This window comes from Zootoca vivipara, chromosome 8 (genome assembly GCF_965207765.1).
Source record: "Zootoca vivipara chromosome 8, rZooViv2.hap1.1, whole genome shotgun sequence".
Lineage (NCBI taxonomy): Eukaryota > Metazoa > Chordata > Lepidosauria > Squamata > Lacertidae > Zootoca > Zootoca vivipara.
Genome location: NC_142591.1, coordinates 51,894,655 through 51,908,682, shown reverse-complemented (window position 1 = coordinate 51,908,682; position 14,028 = coordinate 51,894,655). Strand labels below are relative to the sequence as shown.

At 41.6% G+C, this 14,028-nt stretch overlaps 1 protein-coding gene across 1 annotated transcript; it reads left to right on the top strand.

Annotated features, from left to right (window-relative positions):
* Positions 1-1,575: 1,575 nt before the first annotated feature.
* On the top strand, positions 1,576-11,489 carry CYP7A1 (cytochrome P450 family 7 subfamily A member 1). The gene is made up of 6 exons (XM_035125406.3): positions 1,576-1,673; positions 3,580-3,820; positions 6,092-6,708; positions 7,444-7,574; positions 7,888-8,063; positions 8,761-11,489. Exons 1-6 carry the CDS (start codon positions 1,594-1,596, stop codon positions 9,058-9,060), a joined length of 1,545 nt encoding a protein of 514 aa, XP_034981297.3. The 5' UTR covers positions 1,576-1,593; the 3' UTR covers positions 9,061-11,489.
* The last annotated feature ends 2,539 nt before the right edge of the window (positions 11,490-14,028 follow it).

Genomic DNA, 14,028 nt, shown 5'->3' with positions numbered 1-14,028 from the left:
CAAGGGAGGAAAGGAGGGAAAGCTTGTAACTGATCAAGGAAGACATGTCTATGCAAGCTCAGACATTATCTTTCTGTATATTCTACCTGTGTTCTCCTTGCTGCTTAGATATATGCATGAACCTGACCTTTGGAATGTTTTGTAAGTAAATAATGTTAAACTTACTTAACAGTGTGTGATTTGCTCATTGCAAGAGAGGCAGAAAGAGGGGAGTGTTTATACAACCAAGTGGGATAAAAGGGTTTAACAACCTATATTTCCATGTTCTAGTACTGCTAAACTTTTGAGAGTTTAAACCAGGAGTCTCCAAACTTACCTGGCCCTGGGCCGGCGCCTCCAGCGCCAATTGTGTGGTAGGCCGGAGCACGTGGGAGCGTGCACCCATACACGTGTTCACATGCTATTTCCGGTGCACTTCCGGGTCGCCGGAACACCGGAAATAGCTTGTGCGCATGCGCATGGGCCTCCTTCGACCCAGAAGTGTGCTGGAAATGACGCATGCGCACAAGCTATTTCTGACCTGGAAGTGGGCAGCCACGGTGCGCCGCAAGGAGCGGGCAACGGCAGCAGGGGGCGCCGGGGGCCAGATAAATGAGCATCGCGGTCCATATCCGGGCCCCGGGCCGTAGTTTGGGGACTCCTGGTTTAAACTGTGCTACTGGGGGCTCTCTTCTGCTGGACAGTGAGTTTAGCCCACATTTTGAATCCAGGCACCTATCCAATTCTTTTGTTATTTACCCCCCATGGGTCAAACGGTTCATATTTACCCCCATGATATGGCCACTTCCTAAGTTTGTAAATGCTAAGGAATGGGAATTGCTCATAGTAACCATAATTTACCTAGTCGCTTCTAGATATTCTCCTAGTGTGATGAGCATCAGTTTCACTACACCTCCAGAAATTTAAGCAGAAAAAATTAGCTGAACAAACTCAACAGGATAAGCACTATGGATGGCTACATGAGAATGTTTTCTCCTGCATCAGCATTAATCTAGCAATGACGTTGGTATTTCAGTGCATCAGCAATTCAGCTAGGCTCCTCCCATGACTCTTCAAATAGAATCCTGGACCCATGCCAACCTATCACTTTTATCCTTAGCCACTCCTGTTTCCATTCCTGGCACCATAACAAAAAGAAAAAGAAAAAAAGAAATCAAAACTTGGCAACCCAACAGAGGTAATGTCATTAAACAGCTATTTCACTTACAGCTAAGATTGAACTATAAACTGTACTCGCTAAATCTACATAATAGATCAAAGCACGTCTGAGAGACCTTTACATTATCAGTTATTAAAGCTCCTTGATTACTTTGGCCACTCACTGATACCGTGATTATCAGCTCAAGGCCACCATCTCAGATATCTAGTCCAATTCTCTCTTGGTCTTTATGAGAGATTTTGGTCCAACTGCAGGCACAGAAATTTTGTCCAGAAATGGTTAATTAATAGCTTACATGGGTTACTTAAGTACAGTTAAGTGAATAGGTGTTCCTGCTGAATATAAAAAGTGGCCCTCCGTCGTCTTCTATATCAGTCTCGGGCTGGAGTGTAAACCATTGTTTCATACTTGACATTTCACTGTAATTGTCTGAAATGGTTTCATTGCTTTTGATATGGGGAATAGGGATGATTCTGTGCTTAATGCTATGGCTTGTTCTGGGAATAAGGAGGAGGTAAGAAGGATTGTTTTCATACATTATTTCATGAAGTTTTCTTCTCTGTTTAAAATCATAATACATTTGCATTTGTGTTTATTAATTAAAATTAATGATATATATTATATTTTCATATATTAGTAATGTGTATAATTATATAACATATGTATGTACACACACACACACACACACACACACACACACACACACACACACACACACGTTATATAACTATACACATTACTAATATATGAAATGCACCTAAAATATGAGATGCACCTTTTTTGGAAAGCATGTACACATAAAAAGTGAATAATTAAATAAACAAACAAACTACACACCACTAAACCAGGCTGTTTTTGTTATAGTTAGTTATACACACACACATATATACATACATACCGTACATGTGTGTGTGTGTGTGTGTGTGTGTGTGTGTGTATAACTAACTATAACAAAAACAGTCTGGTTTAGTGGTATCTAGTTTGTTTGTTTATTTAATTATTCACTTTTTATGTTTACATGCTTTCCAAAAAAGGTGCATCTCCCAATTATTTGAACTAGGCACATAAATATAAAGAAAAGGAACAAATGCATGCAACATATCTGTCAGCTAATTAATTATGTGAATTGGAATAGAGAGGGTCTAATTTATCAGAAGTGGCTAGCACTGTTGTTCCTTTGGTCTGCATCATGTAAACAGGATGCTTAATGACTTTTCCTACATTGTCCTTATACGGTTTCTGTTTTTTGCTTGATAGATTAAAGAGAGAGAGATGAATGTTATCTGTGTGTGCTTTCTGTTGAATGATAAGAAGTTGTACTACTAAAATGTAATCTGCAACAGACATCCAAATGGAGGAATATGCAAACACACACACACACACACGACATAGCATTCAGCATGTGCTTGCTGTTCCTTGCCCCAAATTACAACCTTGGTTCAAATATGAAGCTCTAAATGTGAAAGAAGCCAACAATAATTCATTTATCTTTCTTTGATGGGTTCAGATTATTTGATTGCCCATGAGATTAATGATCAGTAACGTTCCACAATACTGCATTAAACTTTCCCCACTTGCTGTTTTACATGTGTAGCACTAGTGATGACTTTGGATGAGGTAGAGAACACATCTGTGTAGGCTTCTAAAGATTCAACCAGGCTGTTCAAGAAGGCTTGAATTAGCAATACAGTACAATGTAAATGTGGACATGTGTATTGGCTATACATGCAAGCAGCTGCTTTTGCATGAAAATCTTCACATGAAAATCGGAGCAGTAGTTGAGTAATAAACATGCAGAACAGTCAACACAGTTAAAGCTGGCAGGCTTGATTTCTACACAGGCGCGCACACAGCAGCAATACTAGTAGATCTATTGTTCCAAAGAGCAAACAAGGCTGAGCAGTCAAACCAAACAGATATTGCATCTATTGCAGCAAACCAGCTGCCAATCTGGGCTTGGCAGACTCTCAGAGGTCTTTCACATAGAAAATACATTTTAAAATACATATTTATATCTCAACTCTGCCCCCCAACACAAATGCATGCTCTGTAATGTTCATTTGGTAATAAAACTTATCCAGGTAAACATATTTTGCCATGAACTACAATTTCTATTTAAAATAAAAAGACACACCAACCAAGAGTAAACAAGGTAGAAGTGATCTGTTTAAAAGCAAATTTGATTTACAGTGTGTCTGATGCATTCTCATTATCAGGGCTAAAACAAACTTCTGTATTGTACCAAACTCATTATTTGCCAGTTATCCACTGCCTTCTTAGTGCATTTATTACTCAGAGGAGGGCAATTCCTTCTAGCAGTGATGGATGTGTGTAATAAATAGATTCTTGTGCAGCAGATTTGAAGGTCGTATATTAATTTACAGCCATAATCTTCACCATGTATATATTGCCTTTTGCAGACGTCCAAGTGAGCCACCCTTGGAGAATGGGCTACTGCCATATCTTGGCTGTGCTTTGCAATTTGGTGCTAATCCTCTCAACTTCCTCAGGACAAGACAAAAAAAATATGGTCCCATTTTTACTTGCAAATTGGCTGGAAAATATGTTCATTTTCTCACTGACCCCTTTTCATATCATGCCATGATGGGACACGCAAGACACCTGGACTGGAAAAAGTTCCATTTTGCAATCTCTGCAAAGGTAGCATTTAACTTTACCTATTAAAAATATTCACGGTCTATCCTTCATCTATACAGACACCAGGACTACAGAATATGAAATAAAAGCATGGCCTTGGTCCAGTATACCTGAAGGAGCGTCTCCACCCCCATTGTTCTGCCCGGACACTGAGATCCAGTACCGAGAGCCTTCTGGCGGTTCCCTCATTGGGAGAAGCCAAGTTGTAGGGAACCAGACAGAGGGCCTTCTCGGTGGTGGCGCCCACCCTGTGGAACGCCCTCCCATCAGATGTCAAAGAGAAAAACAGTTACCAGATATTTAGAAGACATCTGAAGGCAGCCCTGTTTAGGGAGGCTTTTAATGTTTAATAGATTATTTTGTTTCATTTTTCTGTTGGAAGCCGCGCAGAGTGGCTGGGGAAACCCAGCCAGATGGGCGGGGTATAAATAAATAAATTATTATTATTATTATTATTATTATTATTATTATTATTATTATTATTATCAACAACAAAATAGGTATTTTGTTGTTGCATTTATTTCATATTCTGTAGTCCACCAGATTGAAATTGACTCTTACTTGAAATGAAAAGATCTTTACTCAGACTAGTAACAGTGCAGGCTCGGCAGCAAGCCCAAGCTCCAGAAGTCAAGTTTCCAAGGTACACAAGCGAGACCAGAAGTTCATAACTGAATGGAACCTATGAATGTGCCCTGACAGTTGGTGTGGTCCTCCTACCAACTTTTAAAGATGATCTGGAGTGAGCTATCTCACAAGACTATCTCACACTATGGTTCTACCATGTCTGCACATGGATGTTCCATCTGTGCAGGTGTGCCTGATCCCACCTATGATAGTGGCACCTTGCAATTGGAGACAACACTGTGTCTCCTGCCAGATCCTAATGGAGCTAAGGGAGATCTTTCTTACCTATTTAAAGTGCAATTGGAAGTGGAGCCCAAGGTTCTCAGTAAGTTGCAATTAGTTTCCCTTAATATCCACATCTCAATAATAAAACTGTCTCCACAATGAGCCTTAAATCCTTCCTTAATGTACATGAAAATTGATTTTACGTACATATTTAAATGAATCAATATTGGTCCATTTAAGAAAATTAAGCTGCAGTCTTTGTGCACTTACTTGGAAGTAAGCAAGCCCCATTTAAATTCCTAGGCTTTACTCATGAGTAACATGTATAGGATTGTGAACCACAGATTGCTGGAATAGATATTAGTTTACAATATAGTTGCTATGAATTGATTTTGTTTTGATGTCTAGGTAAGTTTTATTTTAATTTTAAGTAAACAAATACATATTGGCAGCAACAATGCACAGATTAATATTCCGCCAGATCAGTCTTACCATGACCTAAATCTGATTCATTCAGGCTCCATTTCCATCCACACTAACCTAGATTAAGGCCCAATGAGTCCAGTAGGGTTTCTTCAAAGCAAGCATGGGAAAGAGGGTGCCCTCAGTGGTACTTATTTCCAGTCATGTATGCTCTGGATTACTGGTTCAGTGTCCAAGGCTTATCTATTGTCTTCTATGAAATTTGGAATGCTATTATGAAAGCTGAAGTACATTTCTACAGAATGTGTGTGTGTGTGTGTGTGTGTGTGTGTGTGTGTGTGTGCATGTGCATGGCTCAGTATCGGTAACAGCAAGTTTGGACGGTTAATTGGCTTCAGTGTCCTCCTTAAAACATAAACCTTCTTCACCAGACAGCTATTAAGATGATGGATTTTGTAACCTGGAATAAAAGATTTAGGATTACTCTCAAATTTAGTACTTAATATCATTTTGCCATCCTCCTTGGCAAAACTACAGCCTGTTTCAACTCCTCTTGGAGACAATGATAAAGCCTTAAGTGGATACTGGATAGGGGTCCTAAGTGGTCATACTTTATCTGTCAACATCCATCAGGCGGCTACATGTTTAATAATTTCTATTCCTGTTCTAAATTATGGAGAAAATATTTTGCCTCTGATTTCACTTGTAAATTATTCTTCACTTAGGGCAGCACCCAAAGCGCTGCAGACAGTTTTCTGCTTAGGCACAGAAGCTTTTCAGCTCTATCTCAGGATGCAGCCTCCTCCCAACAAAGGCCCTCAAAGTTGGGATGCTTCTCATAAATGCCACCCAATGAGATGCAAAGGGCTGTGCCTGCCTGCCTGAATAACTATTTTGCTCTCACATGCCAGCAGGCAGAGGTGTGGGCAGGGGGAAGGGATCGGATAAATAACAAATTATGATGGGTGGCACTTAACATTCCCCATTTTTTCACAACAGGCATTTGGACATGGTAGTATTGACCCAAATGATGGAAACACCACTGAGAATATACACCAGACCTTCACCAGAAACCTGCAGGGTAACGCCTTGACCTTTCTCACCGAGTCCATGATGGAAAACCTCCACTATGTCATGGTAGAACCAAATGCATCGAGAATTGACTCCAGTGACTGGGTAACTGATAAGCTTTATGAATTCTGCTGCCGTGTGATGTTTGAAGCTGGGTTTCTAACACTGTTTGGTACAGACTTCAAACCAGTGGGCCATGACAAGGGCCTTTCTGCCAACCAAGAAGCCCACAGAGCCTTTATCCTCAGTGCCCTGGAGAACTTCAAGGCATTTGACCAAGTCTTTCCGGCCCTTGTGGCAGGCCTACCAATCCACCTGTTCAAAAGTGCCCACAGCGCACGTGAGAAGCTGGCTGATGCTCTGCTCCACAAGACCCTTAAAAAAAGAGACAACATCTCTGAGCTCATTGCCCTCCGCATGTTCTTCAATGATACACTCTCCACTTTTGATGAAAAGGAAAAAGCAAAGACCCATCTTGCAGTTCTGTGGGCTTCACAGTCTAACACAATACCTGCAACCTTTTGGACTTCATTCTATCTTATTAGGTAAGTAGCTACATTTCCCATGCTACAAACTTTGGTTTACCATTTACCAGATGGAACGTAACATGGTGGACATGTTGCTGCTAATGAGCTGCATGAGATGCATTTTCCAGCACTGGTGATTGACAGTGCAAGCCTAATGATGTCTACTCAAAAGTAAGTCCTATTGAATTCAATGGGGCTTACTCCCAGGTGAGTGGGATTAAGACTGCAGCCTTATTTCTTTTGTTCTTTTTACTTCTCCCTCTGCTACCCCAGAGTTGTCCTTAGTTATGGTTGTTCCACGTTCAGAAGCAATGCACATCTAAAAACTAGATTCTGGGGACAAACAAATGATTGAAGATGGCTATTGCCCTGATGTCCTGCTTGTATATTTCCCAGGAGTGGGGACGGGCATGAGGGTTTGGCCAAAAGGAAGTTACTTAGGTAGAAGGTGTTACATGTTTGGAGGGTGTGTTCAAATTGGTCATGTCATACTGAGTTGGTGTAAAATACATCATTCAGTGCTAGGGCCAGGGTACCTAGAGCAGCCAATCCCAGGTTGGATCTCTCAAAGCCTCCAAGATACTAGATTATCATACCATCCGTGATCATTCAGGCCTGCCTGCAACTCTCCCCTGCTTTTGGATGCACCTGCAGACAATGACTCGCACGTTCTTTTTCCTGCACTAATTGCATGGGCTAGATTACAGTAATAATTGTACTATTATTTCAGTATGCCTTTTTTTAAAATTTCAGGAATCCAAAAGCAATGGAAGCAGCTATTAAAGAGGTGCAAAGGGTGTTAGAAAATGCTGAGATAAAGATTGACTCGACCAGGAAACCTATTTCTTTGAATCGGAAACAGCTGGATGACATGCCTATATTAGGTATAGTTGCTTAACCTGAATCCTCCACTTTCACATACTAATGATAAAATAACATATGCCAGTATTTAGGAACCATTATACGATTGAAACTGATCAGTTCTCTAATGCTTAGTTACAGTCACATTATCCTAAATATGTGACAACAATCAGTTTCTAAGTACAATAGTGTTTGGTGGAAGCATACAAAACCCGAGGAATTTTGTTGTCCTCCCCATTGACTTTCTCTTATTTGTGTCCATCACATTACTTTGAATTGAGCACTCTGTATACTGTATCTAGGTTGATGGTTTCTCTTTCTTTCTTTCCTACACAGATAGTGTTATCAAGGAAGCAATAAGGCTCTCCAGTGCATCTATGACAGTCAGAGTTGCTAAGGAAGATTTCATTTTGCAATTAGGCAGCAACTCCTACAATATCCGCAAAGATGACACTATAGCTCTTTATCCCCAGCTGTTGCATTTTGATCCAGAAATCTACTCTGATCCCCTGGTGAGTAATTGACAGCTTCAAAACAAAGCCGCGCACATCAGCAGAATTGCCTTAGTGCTTGCAGTCAACCACTTGACATCAATATTGTTGCCTCTTATTGCACACAAGTGCTGGCTTTTTGCTAGATGAATTCCAGAGCTTTTTAAAAGAGGCATTCTGGAGTGAAGCAAGGAAGGAACATTTAGTACCAGCAGTTCCATGCCAAACAAGCTGAAACTTTGGTAAAAAAATTTAAGATTAAATATGTTCCCTCTCCTTTTCCAATTTCATTTGCACAAAAGAGTTGATTAATACTTTAATAATTACAGAAGTGCCAGCTGTAATTTATTTTGTATTTCAATAATTAACTGAGATGAATTTATTTTATCTTTATTGAAAAAGACTGGTAGTGTGGTGGAGTCTCCTTCTTTGGAGGTCTTTAAGCAGAGGCTTGACAGGCATATGTCAAGAATGCTTTGATGGTGTTTCCTGCTTGGCAGGGGGTTGGACTGGATGGCCCTTGTGGTCTCTTCCAACTCTATGATTCTAAGAACATTTGGCAACTCAAGCTTTTGGAGGAACTCGTATACAAATCCAATTTAAAGTATTAAGGAAGATGAACACACATTAATATTTCATTTGCAAATCTGAAATAATCTTATGCTTCCTAAATGATGTTGAGTTTAAAACTGCATTATTTTGGACTTTTTTTTTGCAGACATACAAGTATGACCGCTACCTTGAGGAAAATGGAAAGGAAAAGACCACTTTTTACCGCAATGGTCGCAAGTTAAAATATTATTATATGCCTTTTGGAATAGGACTTGCAAAATGTCCTGGAAGATTATTGGCCATTCATGAAATTAAACAATTTTTGACTTTATTGCTATCTTATTTTGAAGTGGAGCTTCTTGACAAGAATGTGACATGCCCATCTTTAGACCAATCGCGGGTAGGACTTGGTGTTTTACAACCTGCAGGTGACATTGATTTCAAGTACAGATTAAAATGCCTATGAATGTGTGGAAGAAAAATGCTGTTTGTGTATTTGGTCCCCACAGGGACACCATCTTTTTATTTTGTGTTTGCTTTTTAGCCCAGTTGCTTCTATAGGCAAGGGGTGAGATGCTTCTTGCTGTGGATACCTGTCGGCAACCATTCATAAATAATAAAAATACTGCTCAGGATGAAAGCCTGAATGGATTGCAGAATAGGGATGAAAGGTCTTAAGTTGCTCAAAAGTCCCAGCATGAGTCTGTTGTCACAGAGCCCTCCTTGCGTGAGAGGCAGAGGGGGAGTGAGTGGGCTGCGATAGGTGAAAAATGGGGTGGGAACTGTTGCTAAAACCAATGGTTGTTTAATCTGTTTGAATGTTCTGTGTTGTTGTTTTTTTACCATGGGCATTTGGTTAAATATATGTATATATGTATTGCAAGTAAGTAAATAAGTGACCAAGCTTCTGAGCTGACGGAGAGAAGGAGGTTACTTTAACCTTTATCTCTTTCTGTAGAAGCTGGTTGCATAATGCCGCAAACAAAACGTGCAGACAAACAGACAAAAAGGGGTTATGATTTAGCGTCATCAGGGCAGTTGGTACAAAACTTGTCCTGATCTCTGGAAGAGGATGAAATGCTTATGCAGGCAGGGCTGGTGTTTATTTAAGGTTACAATATACTGGCATTCGAGATTCTGAAATGTATCATGTTCCAACCTTCACATTTCTCCAAATGAGGTGTGTATGTGTACATTGTTTATTTCTGTTCATTTCAGATTACATTTTCTTCAATAAAACATCTCAATCACTTTGCAAAGGTGCCTGATGAATCTTGTGAAATATATAAGCAAGCAAGCAAGCAAGCAAACAAACAAACAAATAAATAAATAACTCAGCCATGGAGATGCAAATACTGTAATGATCTTGGGTGAAACTTAGAAAAAGCACTACCCTTGCTCATGAGGAAACAGTGATGGGATGTTTTGCTTATAATCATGTAGCAGCACTGGCAGGGAACAAAAAACAGGGTGCTTACAAAATACAGTATTTTTGGCTGGGATTCAACCACATACTGACAAATTCAGGTTGTGCAATTAAAGTTGATTTGGAGGTCTTGCACTCTCAAAAAATTGTGTTTTGCAGTAAGGGAAGTGACAAGAAAAAGCACTGGGAAGTGTGGGATAACAGTTCCTTGATGCACTGTACCCAGATGAAATGCTCAATAAATAGGCTTACTGGAAGTAGGGATGGAGAACAAATTTGACTCAGTTTGCATTTAAAGGCAAATCTACCTAATTCACAATTTTCAAAACATGATTATGATCCAAAACACAGTTATCCTCCAAAAGGCTTTGTAAAATGTGTATATTTGTCAAAACCACATACAAAAATGTGTTTATTAAACTTACAAATTTTAATAAAGACATTGCAGTGAAATGATTTTCATTAAAGCTGCTCAGCTGGTGGCAATGGCCGCAGCTGTGTTTCAAAGCACAGAAACAGGAATTTAAAACAGGCAAAGTGAGAAAGCCAGCAAACCGAAATTGCCCATCTGCAAGCAACCTTAGATATTGTATATTATAAGAAACTGAGCACGCTATTACAGTAAAATATTTTAAAAATATGTACCATGTTCTCTCCCTAGAATACCAATAGACAATAGTAACCCCACTCTGGCTTATTCCCATCTGGCAACCGACCCTTTCATCATTAAAGTCAACAGAACTACGCCAGTTTGCCTAATAACGGAACCCTCCTGTTTACTTAACCTGCAATAACTTCAGCTTACAAGGCTCTTCTGTCCAAATTACCTGAGAACATACAAAGGGTTTTCCAGTGCAATTCAGGAAAAGAAGACCAACAGTGTCAAATTCGTCTTTTAACTTACGGAGTAGCAACATAGGCCATAATAATATTTATTAATTACTAGTACATGATGTTTTCTAGGTTCAACTGGAAACGGACTTCCCCAGTTGCAACTGGAAAGAAAATTCCCAAGCCTTGTATGCGGTTTTTGTTTCTTATTTCCAGACATTCCCAAGCCAATGCTTCTGGGAAGCACAGAAGCTGGCGTGTACAGCATTTCTCATTTTTCTGAGAGCCCTCTCATTTTTTGCCCCCTAGCACCTGATATTCAAGGTACTATTGTAGCATGGATAGTTCCTGTTCAGGGCTACAGCCAGCAAACCTCACCCACTTCCAGAATACTCCATTACATTCATTTTTTCAGCCAGTGAGCATTCCATGCACATGGACCATGATCTGTCCTCAATAAGCTGGTTTTGGTCTCTTCCCCTGCTCCACTTGAGTTTTCCACCCTGACGTGTTTATTTTGTGCTTCTGCAAACCTTGGGGCTCCACCCCCCACTCCAAAGCCTCCTAGTACCTGGTGCCATTTTGTGTGCATAATGCTTTCACTGTCTACCTATAGGATAAGTGCCTCAGAACTTGAAAGCCCTGCTTAGCTAATTAATAACAATTGCCACTTGGCAAACACTAGAGGAGAGCTATCACTTCCTTGTGGACTTCCTCCAAACTTCTGGCAGGCCACATTAACTAGATAACACAAGCATTAACTAGATAAGCCAGGGGTGGTTAGATCTAGTTTGCCCTGTAGCTCAGTTACTGCACATGTCCTACAACTATGTGTCCATTTTGACGGCTCTCTGAGCAATGAATTGCGAAAGGACCAGGAAGAGCTACATTGGCTGAATTGCCTCCCACAGCAGTAGGAAATGGTCTACCACAAAAATCTACAGAACCTTTACTATAACTAATGCAACCATATACCACTAGTTAGCTATTAATTAACTCTGGGAAAGAAACAGAAAGCTCCATCCATGGGTAATTGGGATTAAATATAAATTTACATTTCTTGGGAAACATCACAACCATTTTTGACGAGGTCGTCAGCTCTGTCACCTGGCCTTGAGTTATGATTGGCTAGAGACCTCCTCATAGAATTGCAGAATTGTAGAGTTGGAAGGAACCACGAGGGTCATTTCGTCTAACTCCCTGCAGTGCAGGAATCTTTTGCCCTATGTGTGGCTCGAACCCACAACCGTAAGAGTCCCATGTTCTAATGCTCCACCAACTCTGCTACCTCATGACCTCCCTATGACCACGCAGTGGGGAACTTAGGTGCTCTGGACCTATGTGCAGTGAGGAGGAGCACAATCCATCCAACCCTCTGTGGACTTCAGCACAGTAAACAGGCTACAAGAACTGCCTCAGAGCACACACAGTGTGAAAACTTGGAACGTGCCTTTTCCAAGTTTGTTCTATGCAGGTGTAACCAAGCGGTCTTTATCTGAATGCAAACACTGCATGGCAAGTATAACTAAAGATAAAGGTAAAGGTACCATTAGGACAACTCTGGGGTTGCGGCGCTCATCTCGCTCTATAGGCCAAGGGAGCTGGCGTTTGTCCGCAGACAGCTTCCGGGTCCTGTGGCCAGCATGACTAAGCCGCTTCTGGCAAACCAGAGCAGCGCACGGAAACGCCGTTTTCCTTCCCGCCAGAGTGGTACCTATTTATCTACTTGCACTTTGACATGCTTTCAAACTGCTAGGTGGGCAGGAGCTGGGACTGAACAACGGGAGCTCACCCCGTCATGCAGATTCAAACCGCCGATCTTCTGATTGGGAAGCCCTAGGCTCTGTGGTTTAGACCACAGCGCCACCCGCAAGTATGACTAGCAAACAATAAAGCGATCTCTGGCCTCATTGCTTCAAGAGAACTGGGATATATGCATACATTTTTCAGGAAAAATCCGAACTCAGGGAACACTGAATGTACTGCCTTTTTACAGCGGCTGAACGGCGTGTGCCCCAGCAACTTTTGAAATGTCCTGTGGTGGAAAAGTTAAAGCACCTTAGAGTACCTTGTTTTATTTAGATCAGCAATGGAAAGCTCCACCCCACACACAATTAGGCCTGGCACTGGGCTGCAGAATTCTGCACTAACTGGGGTTTGCAGGTCAAGTGAAAGGGAAGCCCTACACACAGTGCATTGCAATAATCCAACCTTGAAGTCCCCAGTGCCTGAACTAAAGGGGTCAGCCTCTCCCATCCCAGGAACAATTTGTAGTTTGTTGACCCACTACATTTTTCCTGCTCTTCCTATAGGGCAGAGGTGGGGAACCTCAGGCCTGGGGGTCATATCTGACCCTCCAGGACTCTCTAGCCCAGGCATCCCCAAACTTCGGCCCTCTAGATGTTTTGGACTACAATTCCCCTCTTCCCCGACCACTGGTCCTCTTAGCTAGGGATCATGGGAGTTGTAGGCCAAAACATCTGTAGGGACGCCTGCTCTAGCCAGCCCATGGGACTCACCACAGACTCTCTCCCACTCAGGCCACACCACACTGCTGGCCCTGCTTCACACCTTCCTTGTGTGTTTTGCTCGGCTAGCTTATCCTTTTGTACTGTGATAATGCCTTTTGCTGCCTGGATGGAGAGATGCTGTGTTGAAACCTCTGACTTTAGGATGACCGGAATATAGGCTACTGCTCCACCCACTTTTGCCTCTGACCTTTCCTAACTATGCAGTTCCCAGAAGGTTCCCCAGGAGGGGCTGTGGGCCTTCGGGCTGAAAATGATTCCACACCCTGTCACAGACTTTGCATCAAATGCAGGGCTGGCCCACTTAGAAGGCAAGGTGAGGCGACCATCTCAGGTGGCAGAATCCATAGGGGCAGCAGATTCCGATGTAGATCTTTCCCTGCTTGTTCCTGGTGTATTTTCCCTCAACCCTTCTTCCCTGGTGGGGAGGGGGGCACTATTTTGTGGTCTGCCTCAGGTGCCAAAATGTATTGGGCTGGCCCTGTCCAAGTGATTCTCTCCATTCCAACAGCTTACTGTTCTCACATTCTCCTTTAAAACCAAGTACTCTAGCTTTCTTTGTCATTTCACATCACAGGTTCAGTTGTACCCTGGTTCTTGAATTTAATCCATTCCGGGAGTCTGTTCAACTCCCAAAATGGTCCAAAAC